Consider the following 19,509-nt stretch of genomic DNA (forward strand, 5'->3'; position numbering starts at 1 on the left):
AGACTGAGACCAATCAGAAGAAACCACAGTTTGACTGAGACCAATCAGTAGAAACTACAGTTAGACTGAGACCAATCAGAGGAAACTACAGTTAGACTGAGACCAATCAGAGGAAACTACAGTTAGACTGAGACCAATCAGTAGAAACTACAGTTAGACTGAGACCAATCAGAAGAAACTACAGTTAGAGACTGAGACCAATCATAAGAAACTACAGTTAGACTGAGACCAAATCAGAATAAACTACAGTTAGACTGTGTTAAGGGATGAAAATTCTTCAAAATGTCTTTAGGAGTGAAATGTTAACACACTTCTCTCTTTTTTGTGTGTGAATTATAGCCCCAAAGTTCACTCTTGATTTTAGAAAAGATACACACACTGTACGTCTGCACATGTTTATTACAAAGACCAAAACGTCAATGTCACCCAGAAAATGGAGTTGTAACCACACAGACCAGAAGCTATTTATCTGGTCTTGTTGTGGTACTGTAGGATATTGTTTTCTACTACATTTGACTCACAGGAGTTTTTGCGTTGTCGTCCGTTGATGCAGGTAGGAGGGGAGTTGTTCTCTGCATCCTCATAGTAACCGTCCTCTATGGAGTTAGGAGGGCTGGAGCTACCGCGGGTGGTGATGTACTCTGGCTGCTTGCCAGGGCTGAGAGGTACTGCCTCTTCATAGTAAGCCTCAGGAGGGGGGTTTGTGGGCAGGGGCGGAGGGGTCTCTGATGAGCGGGGGGGAGAGGAGTCTGAACTGCTCTATAGGGTAGGTAGACACAGGTACTGCACTTATATTACATATTACACACAAACAAACATGTAACCACACATGAAAAACATCAGTTTTTAAAACATTTTTCTAGATTAATCACACACACAACGCACGCACACATGCACATACACACCACACACACACACACACACACACACACACACACACACACACACACACACTGTGCAAAGCTAGGTCACTTGGAAAATAAGTGTAGAATGGGACTAGACAGGAGACGCTCCACCACACCTCAGCTTGATGGATGAGCTCTGAAAGCACTACGGGGGGATCAGCAACACTATGGGGATCATCTAACACTATGGGGGATCAGCTAACACTATGGGAGTCTAATCTAGCACAATGGGGATCAGCTAACACTATGGAGGCTAATCTAGCACAATGGGGGATCAGCTAACACTATGGAGGCTAATCTAGCACAATGGGGGATCATCAACATATGGAGGATCATCTAACACTATGGAGGATCATCTAACATTATGGAGGATCATCTGACACCATGGAGGCTAATCTAGCACTATGGGGGATCATTAACACTATGGAGGATAATCTAACACTATGGAGGATCATCTAACATTATGGAGGATCATCTAACACTATGGAGGATCATCTAACACCATGGAGGATCATCTAACGCTATGGGGGATCATCTAACATTATGGCGGATCATCTAACATTATGGCGGATCATCTAACACTATGGAGGATCATCTAACACTATGGGGGATCATCCAACACTGTGGAGGATCATCTAACACTATGGGAGATCATCTAACACTATGGGGGATCATCTAACACAATGGAGGATCATCTAAAACTATGGATAATTATCAACACAATGGGAGGATCATCTAACGCTATGGGGATCATCTAACATTATGGCGGATCATCTAACACTGTGGAGGATCATCTAACACTATGGAGGATCATCTAAAACTATGGGAGATCATCTAACACTATGGGAGATCATCTAACACTATGGAGGATCATCTAACACTGTGGGAGATAATCTAACACTATGGAGGATTATCAACACAATGGAGGATCATTTAACACTATGGAGGATCAGTTGACACTATGGAGGATCATCTAACACTATGGGTCTGGAGTGGGATAATCAAACATTATGGGGGATCATCAACACTATGGAGGATCATCTAACATTATTGAGGATCATCTAACACTATGGAGGATCATCTAACACTATGGAGAATCATCTAACACTATGGAGGCTCATCTAGCATTAAGGCTGTGGAGTGGGATCATCTAACACTATGGAGGATCATCTAACACTATGGAAGATCATCTAACACTATGGAGGATCATCTAACACTATGGAGGATCATCTAACACCATGGAGGATCATCTAACGCTACGGGGATAATCTAACACTATGGGAGGATTATCTAACACTATGGGGGATCATCTAGCACTATGGGGAATCATCTAACACTATGGAGGCTCATCTAGCACTATGGAGGATCGTCTAACACTATGGAGGATTTTCTAACACTGGAGGATCATCTAACACCATGGAGGATCATCTAACACTATGGAGGATCATCTAACACTATGGAGGATCATCTAACACTATGGGGGATCATCTAACCACTATGGAGGATTATCTAACACTATGGGGGATCATCTAACACTATGGGGGATCATCTAACACTATGGGGGATCATCTAGCATTATGGCTATGGAGTGGGATCATCTAATACTATGGAGGATCATCTAACACTATGGGACATAATCTAACACTATGGAGGATCATCTAAACACAATGGAGGATCATCTAACACTATGAAGGATCACACTATGAAGGATCATCTAACACTATGGTTCTGGAGTGGGATCATCTAATACTATGGGGGATCATCTAACAGTAAGACAGAATGCACTATGGGGGATCACCTAACTCCCAATGTTAGATCAACAGTGTGGGCACAGAAAATCCCTGTCTATCACTGTCTTTCTCTATATTTCTCTCTCCCACCTGCTCTCTCTCTCTCTCTCTCTCTCTCCCACCTGCTCTCTCTCTCTCTCTCTCTCTCTCTCTCTCTCTCCCACCTGCTCTCTCTCTCTCTCCCACCTGCTCTCTCTCTCTCTCTCTCCCCTCTCTCTCTCTCTCTCTCTCTCTCTCTCTCGCTCTCTCTCTCTCTCTCTCTCTCTCTCTCTCTCTCTCTCTCTCTCTCTCTCTCTCTCTCTCTCTCTCTCTCTCACTAACTGATAATAGTTCAGTGGGGAGCTGTAGTAGGTCTTAGAGGTGACTGACGTACTGACTCTGATTGACAGCTAGAGGGACAGCCTTGTTATAACTGCCCTGCAGCTTCAGATATATATATATATATATATATATATATATATATATATATATATAGAGAGAGAGAGAGAGAGAGAGAGAGAGAGAGAGAGAGAGAGAGAGAGAGAGAGAGAGAGAGAGAGAGAGAGAGAGCACGAGAGAGAGCACGAGAGAGAAAGAGAAAGAGAGAGTGGGACTGAGGGAGAGAGAGAGAGTGAGAGCGAGAGAGAGAGAGAGAACAAGAGAGAGCACGCGAGAGAGAGCGAGAGAGAGAGAGAGGGACCGAGGGAGAGAGAGAGACAGCGTTACACTTCAGAATTATCTGTTTTGCCTGTCCTGTTCTCAAATCTTTCTTACTGCCATACCTCTCTGTCATCCCCCCCCACCCCTTTATATACAGGGTACAGCTTTTGCTGCACACGGGCCAGCCATGATTCAATTCCAGAGCGGTCATTGTTGTTGAGGGGAACGATTCAATGGTTACTAGGATACAAATACAGTACTTAAATTTCATAGACACACGGAAAAACACACAAACACACAGGAACAGTGAATGTTTAGCTCACCTGTTTTGAGGGTGATGTGTCGTCTCTGTGTGTGTCAACGTGTGTGTCAACGTGTGTATCTGTGTGTGTGTCTGTGTGTGTGTCAACAGTGTGCTTCTGTTTCTGGTCCTCTGTCATGTCTTTCAGCTCCCCCAGGTCACAGTCTGGACAGAGATGTAGAAGACAGTTAAAGAGAATGTTTGGGATTTTACAACTTGAATTTAGGTGGTTGCTCACCCTGAAAGTAGTTTATGGGACAGGAGAAACTGCTGTAAAATCTTTAATGCCTTGGCTGTTCAAATAAAGTTAGCGTCACTCCAAGGACCAAACTCACCAAAGGTCTGGAAGAGGGATTCCACAAAGCTGGTGCCGTTTCTGTAGACTGACGTGTTCATGTACAAGTAGTCCGGTCCTGTCACTGGGGGAAAGACAGAAACTAAACATATAAACACACTTTTGTGAAGATCTCATATTGTTAGATTTCATCTGTGCTGTTTACCTTCTGTCTGTTCCTATCTCTCTATACCTGTCTATACCAGACCTGGGTTCAATTACTATTTGAAATCATTTCAACCATATATCTGTGCTTGAATTAGTTTTCCTGTACAAACCTCCTTCCATCTGGCACTTCGGCAGACTAAAGTAAACAGTAAATAGTATTTGAATCCAGCTCTGGTCTACAGTATACCTCTCCTTCCACTTCAAGTTGTCTGTCTGTCTGTCTGTCTGTCTGTCTGTCTGTCTGTCTGTCTGTCTGTCTGTCTGTCTGTCTGTCTGTCTGTCTGTCTGTCTGTCTGTCTCTCAGTAGTCTCCTACCTATTGGCTCTAGTTGTTTCAGCAGGTTCTTAACAGACGTCTTCTTCTCCTCAGTAGGAGAGCTCAGAGTCTCATGGTCCAGCAGCTCCAGCAGAAAGTTGAGCTCCGTCACCAGGACCTCCATCGCTAAGGAAGGGGTCAGAGGTCAGAGGTCAGAGGTTAGAGGTCAGAGGTTAAAGGTCAGGGAGGGAGAGGACAGAGGTCAATCGACCCAGACTAAACAACCACTGGGTGTGTGACAACTCTCTCTTTGTTTCTGTCAACAAACTGTGAGAGTGTGATTTGAAGGAGTCAGGTGCAGGAGGGTAAATCACAGAATACAGAGTTTATTCCTGTCACGATCGCCAATGAAGTATGACCAAAGCGCAGCGTTGGGAGTGAACATGATGATTTTAATATTGAAACACACGACAAAACAAAACACGATCCGTGAAGTCCTCAGTGACAACTACTGAACAATGAACAAAAACCCACAACCACAAGGTGAACACAGACATTTAAATATGGCTCCCAATCAGAGATAACGAGCCGACAGCTGACACTCGTTACCTCCGATTGGGAGTCACTGACCAAACATAGAACGCGAACACCTAGACACTACCCACAGTACACAACACACGGAAATCTACACACCCTGACTAAACACAAAAAGTCCTAGAACCAGAGTGTGACAGTACCCCCCCCCAAAGGCGCGGACTGCGACCGCGCCTAACTACAAGCAAACAGGGGAGGGCTGGGTGGGCATTCCTCCTCGGCGGCGGCTCCGGCTCCGGGCTTCCTCCCCACTTCCTCTCCAACCCCCCAAAGTACCCCTGGTCCTGCCTAGCCCCGCTGGCCGGAACCGGACTGACGACACGCGCCCCTGGCTTGGTGCGTGGATCCTGGCTGGACGGCTCTGGCGGATCCCGGCTGGACGGCTCTGGCGGATCCCGGCTGGACGGCTCTGGCGGATCCCGGCTGGACGGCTCTGGCGGATCCCGGCTGGACGGCTCTGGCGGATCCCGGCTGGACGGCTCTGGCGGATCCTGGCTGGAAGGCTCTGGCGGATCCCGGCTGGAAGGCTCTGGCGGATCCCGGCTGGACGGCTCTGGCGGATCCTGGCTGGACGGCTCTGGCGGATCCTGGCTGGACGGCTCTGGCGGATCCTGGCTGGACGGCTCTGGCGGATCCTGGCTGGACGGCTCATGGCTGGCTGACGGATCTGGCTGCTCATGGCTGGCTGACGGATCTGGCTGCTCATGGATGGCTGACGGATCTGGCTGCTCATGGCTGGCTGACGGATCTGGCTGCTCATGGCTGGCGGAAGGATCTGGCTGCTCATGGCTGGCGGAAGGCTCTGGCTGATCCTGTCTGGCGGAAGGCTCTGGCTGATCCTGTCTGGCGGACGGCTCTGGCTGGACAGGGCTGACGACGCACCCCGTAGGCTCGGTGCGTTGAGCAGGGACAGGCCGGGCTGGGCTGGCGAAACGCACCACAGACTTGGTGCGGGGCGCAGGAACAGGCCGAGCTGGGCTGGCGACGCACCCCGTAGGCTTGGTGCGTTGAGCAGGGACAGACAGAACCGCACTGGGGACACACACCCCTGGCCCTACACGGGGATCAGGAACGGGCCGGACCGGACTGGAAACACCCCCCAGTACCTCTCGCCGTGCCTCCACACTTTCCATCCCCTTCGTAACCAGTGGCCCCCTTAAACTGGCGGCCATATCTGCCAACCTCTTGCACTCCTCCGGGCCGTACACCTTCTGCCCCGACGTCGTGAGCCCCCCCCTAAAAATTTTCTGGGGGTCTCTCCTCTCGGTGGACCAGGCCTCCATAGTCCTCTCCCAACCTTCGCTCTTCTGGCTCCACCACTCGTATTCCAACTGCTGCTTGGTCTCGTTGTGGTGGGTTTTTCTGTCACGATCGCCAATGAAGTATGACCAAAGCGCAGCGTTGGGAGTGAACATGATGATTTTAATATTGAAACACACGACAAAACAAAACACGATCCGTGAAGTCCTCAGTGACAACTACTGAACAATGAACAAAAACCCACAACCACAAGGTGAACACAGACATTTAAATATGGCTCCCAATCAGAGATAACGAGCCGACAGCTGACACTCGTTACCTCCGATTGGGAGTCACTGACCAAACATAGAACGCGAACACCTAGACACTACCCACAGTACACAACACACGGAAATCTACACACCCTGACTAAACACAAAAAGTCCTAGAACCAGAGTGTGACAATTCCGTAGTACGCGGTTACGCTGGATAGCGTCAACAGTCCAGTGCGCAAAACAGGCGCACTGGAACAAATACAGGCACACGGGGAAAATATACCCTGGCAATACAAAGTACAGGTAGCTCCATCGAGCTACACTCATCTCACATGCAACAATCACCCACAAGGACAAGGGGGCAGAGGGAACACTTAAACACATACTACTGAGGGGAATATGAACCAGGTGTGTGTAATTGACAAGACAAGACAAATGGAATGATGAGATATGGAGCGGCAGTGGCTAGAAGGCCGGTGAGACGAACGCCGAAGCCTGCCTGAACAAGGAGGGGAGGCAGCTTCGGAGGAAGTCGTGACAGTATCCCCCCCTTGATGCGCAGCTCCAGCAGCGCGCCGACCCCAGACTCAGGGACGGCCAGGAGGACGCGGAGCAGGGCGAGCCGGATGGCGACGGTGGAAATCCCGCAACAGGGAGGGATCGAGGTTATCCCTCACCGGGATCCAGCACCGTTCCTCCGGACCGTACCCCTCCCACACCACGAGGTACTGAAGGCCCCCCACCCGACGCCTCGAATCCAGGATGGTATGGACGGAGGACACCGGGGCCCCCTCGATGTCCAGACGAGGCGGAGTGACCTCCCACACCTCAGACTCCTGGAGCGGACCAGCCACCACCGGCCTGAGGAGAGACACATGAATCGAGGGGTTAATACGGTAATCATGGTGGAGTAATAACTTATAGGTAACCTCGTTGATTTTCCTCAGGACTTTGAACGGCCCCACAAACCGTGGGCTCAGCTTCTGGCAGGGCAGGCAGAGGGGCAGATTCCGGGTCGAGAGCCAGACCCGATCACCCGGTACGAAGACCGGGGCCTCACTGCGGTGGCGGTCAGCGTTGGTCTTCTGACGACGCACGGCGCGTTGAAGGTGGACGTGGGCAGCGTCCCACGTCTCCTCCGCGGGCCGAAACCAGTCATCCACCACAGGAGCCTCAGTCTGGCTCTGGTGCCACGGTGCCAGAACCGGTTGCTAACCTAAAACACATTGGAATGGCGTTAGGTTAGTGGAGGAACCTACCCACATCCTGATTTACCCATTCCACCTGCCCATTAGACTCGGGGTGGAAACCAGAGGTCAGGCTGACCGAGACCCCCAGACGTTCCATGAATGCCTTCCAGACCTTGGATGTGAACTGGGGACCTCGGTCAGACACTATATCCTCTGGTACCCCGTAGTGCTGGAAGATGTGTGTGAACAGGGCCTCCGCAGTTTGTAGAGGAGGAGGCTGCAGGCCTTGGAAAAGTGGTCCACAACGACCAGGATGGTGGTGTTACCTTGGGAGAGGGGAAGATCAGTCAGGAAAACAACACTCAGGTGAGACCATGGTCGTTGTGGAACTGGTAAAGGTTGTAACTTACCCGCTGGGAGGTGCCTAGGTGCCTTACTCTGGGCGCACACTGAGCAGGAGGAGACATACACCCTCAAGTCCTTAGCCAAGGTAGGCCACCAGTACTTTCCGGTCAGGCAGCGGACTGTACGACCGATACCTGGGTGTCCAGAGGAGGGTGACGTGTGTGCCCAGTAGATCAGACGATCACGGATAAGAGCAGGCACATACTGCAGCTCAGCTGGACACTGAGGTGGAGATGGCTCTGTGCATAACGCCTGCTCTATATCCGCGTCCATCGCCCATACTACCGGCGCCACAATGCAGGAGCCCGGGAGTACGGGGGTGTTGTCTCTGGGCCTCTCCTCTGTGTCATACAGCCTTGACAATGCGTCTGCCTTCACGTTCTTCGTACCCGGGATGTATGATAGTGTAAAATCAAACCGGGTGAAGAATAGGGCCCACCTGGCTTGGCGAGGATTCAGCCTCCTCGCTTCCCGGATGTACTCCGGGTTATGGTGGTCCGTCCAGACGAGGAAAGGGTGTTTCGCCAATGCCTCCACACGGTCGGGGCTCAGACAACAGCCAACAGCTCCCCATCACCAACGTCGTAGTTCTGCTCCACCGGGCTGAGCTTCTTAGAGAAGAAGGCACAGGGGTGGAGCTTGGGTGGCGTGCCCGAGTGTTGAGATAGGACAGCACCTATTCCTACCTCGGACGCATCCACCTCCACTACATACGGTAGTGATGGATCGGGGTGGGTCAGTACCGGGCTGAGGTGAACAGACCCCTCAGGTTCCTGAAGGCCCTGTCAGCCTCAGCAGACCAGCGGAGCCGGGACGGCCCACCCTTCAACAGAGATGCAATGGGAGCTGCGACCTTGCCAAAGCCCCGGATAAACCTCCGATAATAATTGGCATCGGCCAATTACGCACGGCTGAAATGCGATCTCCCTCCATCTCCACACCTGAGGTGGTAATGCGGTATCCGAGGAAGGACACTTCTCTGCCTTGGCATGAAGGTCATTTTCCAACAGTCGGGCCAGCACTTTCCGAACCAGGGACACATGCTCGGCTCGCGTAGCGGAATACACCAGAATGTCATCAATGTAGACCACTACACCGTGACCAAGCATGTCCCGAAACACCTCGTTCACAAAGGACTGGAAGACGGATGGAGCATTTATCAAACCGTAGGGCATCACCAGGTATTCATAATGCCCCGTGGTTGGGCTGAATGCTGTCTTCCACTCATCCCCCTCTCGGACACGCACCAGGTTGTACGCACTCCGGAGATATAATTTGGTGAAGAAGCGCACCCCATGCATTGACTCGATCACTGAAGGAATGAGGGGGAGAGGATAACTGAATCGTATCGTCTCCTTGTTCAGTGATCAATAATCAATGCAAGGGCGCAGACCGCCATCTTTCTTCTTCACAAAAAAGAAACTTGAGGAGGCGGGCGAAGTGGAGGGATGTATAAACCCCTGGCGCAGGGACTCGGTGACGTATGTTTCCATAGCCTCCGTTTCAGCCTGTGACAGGGGATACACATGACTCCTGGGAGGCACAGTGTCTACCCGTAAGTTTATCGCGCAATCCCCCGCCCGATGAGGTGGTAACTTAGTCGCCTGCGCTTTGGCAAACGTGTGCGCCAAATCTAGGTATTCGGTGGGAATGCGCACGGTGGAGGTACTGTCTGGACTTTCCACTGTGGTTACACCAACGGAAACATCTAGACACCTACCCTGACACTCTCGCAACCACCCCGTGAGAACCCTCTGCGGCAATGAGAAGGTGGGGTTGTGGAGTGCTAACCAAGGGATACCTAATACCACAGGGGAAGCAGGAGACTCAATAATAAAGAAAGTGACTTGCTCGCAATGAGTCTTGTGGGTAATCATGGTGACTGGTGCTGTAACTTCCCTAACAAACCCGGACCCTAATGGTCGACTACCAAGTGCTCTGATGGGGAGTGGATTGGATAGGGGAACCATTGAAATGCCTAGACTGTGTGAGAATGCCCATGTCCATAAAGTTCCCAGCTGCGCCTGAATCGACTACCGCCTTACACTGGGGAACTACCATGTGATCAGGAAAGTAGATGGGTAGGGTACAGTGCGCAGCAGAGGGCTCTGAACGAGTGTGGGTGTTCGATACCTGGGGTGATGCGAGAGTGCCCTGCCTGCCGTCTCCAGACCCAAAAGAACGCTGACGACGTCGTGTGGTGTAATGTCCCTTCATGCCACCAGAGTGACACTGGCGCTGTCGTCCTCCGCTCTTTCTGATCGCCGCTCCACCCAGCTCCATCAGCTCGGGATCCGAGTCGGCCGGGGTTGGTACGGGCAGACCCCCTCAAGGATGTCCTCTGGCCGTCAGTAGGTTGTCCAAGCGGATGGCCATGTCCACCAGGTGTGTGAAGGGCAACATGGTGTCCCGGCAGGCTAGCTCCCTTCGGACGTCCTCCCGCAGGTTTACATTTTAGTCATTTAGCAGACGCTCTTATCCAGAGCAACTTACAGGAGCAATTAGGGTTAAGTGCCTTGCTCAAGGGCACATCGACAGATTTTTCACCTAGTCAGCTCGGGGATTAGAACCAGCGACCTTTTGGTTACTGGCACAACGCTCTTAACCACTATGCTACCTGCCGCCCCACCGGAAGTGGTCGATGAGGGCCCGCTCGTGCCACCCGGATCCAGCTGCTAGCTCCGGAACTCCAAGGCGAAGTCCTGCGCAGTCCTCGTCCCCTGCCTCAGGTGGACCAGCTGCTCGCCCGCCTCTCGACCCTCGGGCGGGTGATCGAAGACAGCCCGAAAAAGGAAAAGCGAACTCCCCGTAGTTGTACAACACGGTTCCTCCTTCGTTCCAGACCGCGTTGGCCCACTCCAGGGCTTTTCTCCGAGAGGCAGGAGACGAGGCCAGACACCTTCTCCCGCTCCAATGGGGCCGGGCTGATGTAGGAATAATGAAGCTTGAGTTGGAGGAGGAATCCCTGGCAGAGAGCAGCTGTCCTGTCGAACTCCCGTGGTCGGGATATATGGATCCCTCTAGGTGCTGGAGTGTGGGTGGCTGGATCCGGTCGCCCTGCTGGTCTCGACAGATCAGGTTCTCTCCTCTCCAGGCATTGGACGACCTGAAGAACCCAATCCATTGCTTCTCCCAAGCTGGCTAGCATCGTTGAATGCTCCTGGACCCATGCCACGACTCCAGGCATGCGCTCCTCTCCCGCTGACTCCATTGTGGGTGGGTGATTCTGTGAGAGTGTGATTTGAAGGAGTCAGGCGCAGGAGGGTAAATCACAGAATACAGAGTTTATTCTGTAGTACATGGTTACGCTGGATAGCGTCAACAGTCCAGTGCGCAAAACAGGCACACAGGGAAAATATACCCGGGCAATACAAAGTACAGGTAGCTCCACCGAGCTACACTCATCTCACATGCAACAATCACCCATAAGGACAAGGGGGCAGAGCGAACACTTAAACACATACTAATGAGGGGAATATGAACCAGGTGTGTGTAATTGACAAGACAAGACAAATGGAATGATGAGATATGGAGCGGCAGCGGCTAGAAGGCCGGTGACGACGAACGCCGAAGCCTGCCCGAACAAGGAGGGGAGGCAGCTTCGGAGGAAGTCGTGACACACACACAGGCACGTACGCATATCCATGCCTCTCTCTCTCACTCTCTCTCTCTGGTCCATCTCTGTCTCCCCTCATCCCTTTTCTCTGCCCCCCAGTCTCTCTGTCTCTCTCAGGGATAGGGGAAACCCAGTACTCCATATGTGCAGTACGTAGAAACATAACATCATGGTGTTTTTAAAGCCCAGTCAGCTTTTTAGGAGTATATGATTCACATGTTGATGTGCGAGGTGGGACTAGACCGCTCCCTGTTTTCAGAACAGAACGAAAATAAACCTTCTGCTCTGCTAGCAGGTGTATGCTCCTGAGAGCAGGTCTGTGAACTGTGTGTGTGTGTTTGTGTGTTTGTGTGTGTATGTGTGTGTGTGTGTGTGTCTGTGTGATTGTGAACCATATAGAGCCAGAACCTACAGACAGTGACCTGGACTAACCATGAGCTCATTGTACAGCCATACCCCAGCACTCTCTCTCTCTCTCTCTCTCTCTGGTCCATCTCTTTCTCCACTTCTCTCTCTCTCTGTCTCCCACTCGTTCATAATCTACCTCATCCTTCTCTCTGCTCTGTCCCCCCCCCCCCCCCTCTCTCTCTCTCTCTGGGGTAGGGGAAACCCAGATGTCCATACAAATGGCTGTGAGAAAGAGTGGTCTAGGCCAAGACATCCCACCCTCTCTCCTATGGTCACCTCTCTCCCCCTCTCCTATGGTTACCTCTCTCCCCCTCTCCTATGGTCACCTCTCTCCCCCTCTCCATGGTCACCTCTCTCCCCCTCTCCATGGTCACCTCTCTCCCCCTCTCCTATGGTCACCTCTCTCCCCCTCTCCTATGGTCACCTCTCTCCCCCTCTCCTCACACACAGTAGAATAAATAGGCTGTGTCTGTGTCTGAATTGATCTCACATGCCAGCTACTCAGACAGTGTGTAAGGATCTCCATGTTTCATTAAGATGGAAGAGAACCGGATGGGTAGAGAAGAAAGCTGTTATACATGCACACACACGCATGCCCAAACACATTCACGCATGCCCACACACAATCTCTGACCAGTTGTTCACTGTAAGGCAGATATAAATTATATATTTGCCTGGCAGTAGGTTGTTAACCTCTATGGGATCGGTGTCCCGTATACGGGACGGTTGAGCTAACATGCGCTAATGTGATTAGCATGACTGTTGTAAGTAACAGCAAACTTTCCAGGACATAGACATGTCTTATATGGGCAGAAAACTTAAATTCTTCTTAATCTAACTGCACTGTCCAATTTACAGTAGCTATTACAGTGCAAAAATACCATGCTATTGTTTGAGTAGAGTGCATAACAACAAAAAACGTATCACGGCAACTGGTTTGATACATTCACCTCTGAAGGTAAATAATGTACTTACATTCAGTAATCTTGCTCTGATTTGTCATCCTAAGGGTCCCAGAGATAAAATGTAGCATAGTTTTTTGTTTGATAAAATCAATTTTTATATTCAAATGTAGGAACTGGGTTCTACAGTTTGAACCCATGCTGTCTCTGGCTCCACACCCACCCCGCCCGGCCATCTAGATGTGTGAAAGTTAGTGTATAAGCTAAAGATCCATCATGTATGACATTCCTGGGAGTGTGTAAACTTACATTTTGTATTACCATATTATTTTTGTATGTTCTCTATAATTATGTACTTGAAAATGTATCAATTGACCAATTCGGCACATTTGGGCAGACTTGATACAAAATAGTCCAGTATTGCAATGCTTCACTCGATCAATCTGAAATTTTGCACACACACTGCTGCCTCTAGTGGCCAAAATCTAGACTGTGCCTAAACAGCAATATTATATTGTGGCCTTTCTCTTGCATTTCAAAGATGATGAAAAAAATAAATAAATAAAAAAGCATGTTTTTTGGTTTGTATTATCTTTTAACAGATATAATGTGCTTTATTCTCCTACATTACTTTGACATTTCCACAAACTTCAAAGTGTTTCCTTTAAAATGGTATCAAGAATATGCATATCCTTGCTTCAGGTTCTGAGCTACAGGCAGTTAGATTTGGGTCATTTTAGGCGGAAATTGAAAAAAAGGGTCCTATCCTTAAGAGGTTAAGCCCATAGGAGGACCCACCTCAGGAAACTATGTCTTCAGTTAGGGAGCAACACTGTTCACACACACGCACGCAAATGACACACACACACACACACACACACACACACTCACACACACACACACACACACACACACACACACACACACACACACACACACACACACACACACACACACACACACACACACACACACACACACACACACCCATGGCCGGTCAGTTCTCTCTGGTTGTCATTGGTGATTATATCCATGATTACTCTCTCTGTGTTCCAAATGGCACGATATCCCTTATGCAGTGCGCTACTTTTGAACAGAGTCCTATGTGCCCTGGTAAAAAGTAGTGCAGTAAGGAAATAGAGAGCCATTTGGGACGCAACCTGGGAGTAGTCCAGCACTCAGACTAAACTCACTAGACTAAACTCACTAGGGGACACTAAGTGAATTCACACACATATCAGACATGTTAACTACACGCCAGCATTCAGTCACACACATAGCAGACATGTTAACTACACACCAGCATTCAGTCACAAACATAGCAGACATGTTAACTATACGCCAGCATTCAGTCACACACATAGCAGACATGTTAACTACACACCAGCATTCAGTCACAAACATAGCAGACATGTTAACTATACGCCAGCATTCAGTCACACACATAGCAGACATGTTAACTACACACCAGCATTCAGTCACAAACATAGCAGACATGTTAACTATACGCCAGCATTCAGTCACACACATAGCAGACATGTTAACTACACACCAGCATTCAGTCACAAACATAGCAGACATGTTAACTACACCCCAGCATTCAGTCATACACATAGCAGACATGTTAAATACACGCCAGCATTTAGTCATACACATAGCAGATATGTTAACTACACGCCAGCATTCAGTCACACTCATGGCAGACATGTTAACTACATGCCAGCATTCAGTCACACACATAGAATACATGTTAACTACACCCCAGTATTCAGTCACACACATAGCAGACATGTTAACTACATGCCCGCATTCAGTCTTCCACATAGCAGACTTGTTAACTACACGCCAGCATTCAGTCACACACATAGCAGACATGTTAAATAAACGCCAGCATTCAGTCACACACATAGCAGACATGTTAACTACATGGCAGCATTCAGTCTTCCACCTCAGATTTTGAATGAATAACAGTTGATCAGCAGTGAAAATGATTGAGTTCCTGAACCAGGGGGCCTCAGTAGCGAAACAGATTAAGTTCCTGAACCAGGGGGCCTCAGCAGTGAAACAGATTAAGTTCCTGAACCAGGGGGCCTCAGCAGTGAAACACATTGAGTTCCTGAACCAGGGTGCCTCAGCAGTGAAACACATTGAGTTCCTGAACAAGGGTGCCTCAGCAGTGAAACACATTGAGTTCCTGAACCAGGGGGCCTCAGCAGTGAAACACATTGAGTTCCTGAACCAGGGGGCCTCGGCAGTGAAACACATTGAGTTCCTGAACTAGGGGTTCTCACCAGTGAAACATATTGAGTTCCTGAACCAGGGGGCCTCAGCAGTGAAACACATTGAGTTCCTGAACCAGGGGGCCTCAGCAGTGAAACACATTGAGTTCCTGAACCAGGGGTTCTCAGCAGTGAAACACACGGAGTTCATGAACCAGGGGGCCTCAGCAGTGAAACAAATTGAGTTCCTGAACCAGGGGTTCTCAGTAGTGAAACACAAATTCACTTTTTGTTATTTATACACCTCCTACTAGATACACACACTTCCTCACTCCTCTCAGCTGCAGGGCACTCCCACCAGCGTGTGTGTGTGTGTGTGTGTGTGTGTGTGTTAGTCACTGAAACAGGACTTGTTCACATGCAGTCTTCTACCAAACAAAGAGATTCCTGCCCCAGTCCATGGCCTACAGCTGGCCCTGGCAGGAAACATGGACCAAGTGGGGAGGTAATGTGGTCTAATGGCCTAACTGTGAAAGAGAGGAAGGGAGGGAGGGAGGGAGATAGAGAGAGATAACAGAGGGAGAGAGAGAGGGGGAGGGAGAGGGAGAGGGGGGGGGGGGGGGAGGGTAGCAGCATGGTAAAGGCTTTAGCCATGCATTGCTGGACAATACTTCCGAAATACCTTCTCATCAATCTTGCCAAATACCAACACTTTTTGGCAGTATCAAGAAGACTAACAGAGGGAAAAACCCTAACAGTACTAGCCTGAGATGAAAGTCGGGATTACACTTTTGCAATGCCAAGCATGAAGAACACCTCCCTATCTTAAATACTCAATGACCTATGATATTACTACCCCATTATCAATCACATAAACCACCTTGGATGAGCTCTCCACTGCCAGTTGGAGCTTGGTGTGGTCTGTCTGTCTGTCTGTCTGTCTGTCTGTCTGTCTGTCTGTCTGTCTGTCTGTCTGTCTGTCTGTCTGTCTGTCTGTCTGTCTGTCTGTCTGTCTGTCTGTCTGTCTGTCTGTCTGTCATTCTGTCTGTCAGTCAGGATAAGGATAGAACCACCATCACCTCAATCTGTTTCCCACCAATCCAAAGCATCCCAATCCCTTAAATGTAGCTGCACCTGTATGTATATATATATGTATGTATGTGTATGTGTATGTGTGTGTGTGTGTGTGTGTGTGTGTGTGTGTGTGTGTGTGTGTGTCCATGCCAAGACAAACAGGAAGGGAAGAGAGAAGTGTCCATGCTTTCAACTCCAGGGGAAACACACACACATACACACACACGTTCTGAGCTGATAATGCCACATCAAAACAGGGTGGGGTAAAAACTTTAGCTTTAGAGTTGAGATCAGAACCAGCTGTGCCACTCATAACACAGACTGATCAGTTGTAGAGTTGTAGTAGACTGGTAGTTCTTAGTCTATTTTATGACTTGTGTACTTCTGTTGGAAGAGCAGCATAGTATCCTAAACACAGCCAGAAAGAGAAAGACCTTAATCAGCATTTCAAAGCAGAGACAGAGGCTCAGAGACAGAGGCTCAGAGACAGAGGCTCAGAGACAGAGGCTCAGAGACAGAGGCTGCGCTCTTTGGCACCCTTTTCCCTATATACTGCACTACACTACTTTTGACCTGGTCCTCTGTTGCTCAGCTGGTAGAGCGCGGCGCTTGTAACGCCAAGATAGTGGGTTCGATCCCCGGGACCACACATACACAAAAAATTTATGCACGCATGACTGTAAGTCGCTTTAGATAAAAGCGTCTGCTAAATGGCATATAAAATATAAAAATATATAAAAATATAAATAGTGTACTATATAAGGAATAGGGTGCCATTTGAGACGTAACTAGTGGGAGGAATGTGTGGCTGAGTTAGCTGAGCTAGCCCACGTAAAAAATCTTCACCATCTCACACTGCTTTGACAAACACGGTTAAAACCAGAAGATACATTCCACACTTTGTTAGAAGTGCAATTCAAGGCAGTGTGTGTGTGTACATGCCAGAGAGAGAGAGAGAGAGAGAGAGAGATAGATAGATAGATAGATAGATAGATAGATAGATAGATAGATAGATAGATAGATAGATAGATAGATAGATAGATAGATAGATAGATAGATAGATAGATAGATAGATAGATAGATAGATAGATAGATAGATAGATAGATAGATAGATAGATAGATAGATAGATAGATAGATAGATAGATAGATAGATAGATAGATAGATAGATAGATAGATAGATAGATAGATAGATAGAGAAAGGGAGAGAGAGAGAGACAGAAAGAGAACGCTCCACTGATGAGTGGACTAGCAGATGATAGTTTGTTTAACATCGGGTCCCCCTGGTCTTTAAAACAAGCATTAGCAGAGCAGACCGTCAGCTCAGTGAGAACGGTGTTACAGTGAGGAACTAGGAGAAGCCAGCCAACTCAGCACCTGCACTAACATGACTGGCAAACAAATTCATATGATACACACTATGTTTGCGTACCAAATGGCACCCTATTCTCTATATAGTGCACTACTGTAGATATGGGCCCATAGGGTAGTGCACTATATAGGGAACAGGATGCCTTTTGTGGTATAAGCCATGATGTGACCAGGATTCTAATACCCATGAGGCACTCTGTCTTCACACTGCTTTAGTAGAAATAAAAACAAATCATAATCGTGTGTTACTGTACCAAATCTCTTGACAAAGTTTCAGTTTCAGCAGGAAGGAATAGAGAGAGGATTCTATTTGATTTGTTCCACACTGAACACAGAGGAGGAAGAGACAGCTACAGCGAATCACAATGTTACCCTACTACAGTTTACTAGTCTGATCACAATGTTACCCTACTACAGTTTACTAGTCTAATCACAATGTTACTCTACTACAGTTTACTAGTCTGATCACAATGTTACCCTACTACAGTTTACTAGTCTAATCACAATGTTACTCTACTACAGTTTACTAGTCTGATCACAATGTTACCTACTACAGTTTACTAGTCTAATCACAATGTTACCTTACTACAGTTTACTAGTCTAATCACAATGTTACTCTACTACAGTTTACTAGACTAATCACAATGTTACTCTACTACAGTTTACTAGTCTAATCACAATGTTACTCTACTACAGTTTACTAGTCTAATCACAATGTTACTCTACTACAGTTTACTAGTCTAATCACAATGTTACTCTACTACAGTTTACTAGTCTAATCACAATGTTACTCTACTACAGTTTACTAGTCTAATCACAATGTTACTCTACTACAGTTTACTAGACTAATCACAATGTTACTCTACTACAGTTTACTAGTCTAATCACAATGTTACTCTACTACAGTTTACTAGACTAATCACAATGTTACTCTACTACAGTTTACTAGTCTAATCACAATGTTACTCTACTACAGTTTACTAGTCTAATCACAATGTTACTCTACTACAGTTTACTAGTCTAATCACAATGTTACTCTACTACAGTTTACTAGTCTGAATGTCTGGTTTGTCTCTGCTACTTTGCCACTTCGCGAGTAAAGACTAAAAAAACACACAGGCACACAGGCACACAGGCTAGCAGGCTAACAAGCTAACAGGCACACAGGCACACAGGCTAGCAGGCTAACAAGCTAACAGGCACACAGGCACACAGGCTAGCAGGCTAACAAGCTAACAGGCACACAGGCACACAGGCTAGCAGGCTAACAGGCACAAAGGCACACAGGCTAGCAGGCTAACAGGCTAGTAAGCTAACAGGCTAACAGGCTAACAGGCTAGCACACTAAAGAAAGCAAACAAACACAAATGTAACATCATACAAAGAACCAAATCTCATAACTGGATCACACATAACTGGGAGAAAAGTAAAAACGTTGAATTTCTTCTCAAATAGTGCACTTTGGCACCTACCATTAGAAGATGAAGAAGATAGGCTCACCATATTCCAATGTTAGGACAAATACATTCTTATTTTTCATTAATCTGAGAAGAAAAAAAAATATATATATGTTCCTATGTAGTGGTGAGGTGAGTCTGACTACTGTTGAACCCCAAGGGAATTCACAATCCTACACCCTTTCCTCCCTCCCTGGTGTGTTATCTCTCCTCCCTTTCTCTTTCTCTGTGGGGAGGGGTGATGATGGTTCGTGTATGTGTGCGTTTTGTGTGTGTGTGTTTACACAGCGAGCCTTTCCCAGGAGCTACATGATACCTGGGATACAGCAGGGGGATGACACACACACACCATCATCTCCCCCAGCTA

General features: G+C 48.2%; 1 protein-coding gene across 1 annotated transcript; it reads right to left on the reverse strand.

The window, feature by feature from the left end:
• Window positions 1–521: 521 nt before the first annotated feature.
• Window positions 522–19,268, reverse strand: LOC311122785 (actin filament-associated protein 1-like 1; the record flags this gene model as incomplete). Its single annotated transcript, XM_084197101.1, has 5 exons — window positions 19,158–19,268; window positions 4,453–4,578; window positions 3,971–4,054; window positions 3,658–3,800; window positions 522–759 (listed from the first exon to the last, which is right to left on the reverse strand). Coding segments are annotated over exons 1-5 (622 nt in total), but the record flags the coding sequence as incomplete, so codon positions are not given.
• Window positions 19,269–19,509: the final 241 nt, after the last annotated feature.

This window comes from Coregonus lavaretus (genome assembly GCF_964263955.1).
Source record: "Coregonus lavaretus genome assembly, contig: HAP1_SCAFFOLD_7277, whole genome shotgun sequence".
In the NCBI taxonomy this organism is placed as follows: Eukaryota; Metazoa; Chordata; class Actinopteri; order Salmoniformes; family Salmonidae; genus Coregonus; species Coregonus lavaretus.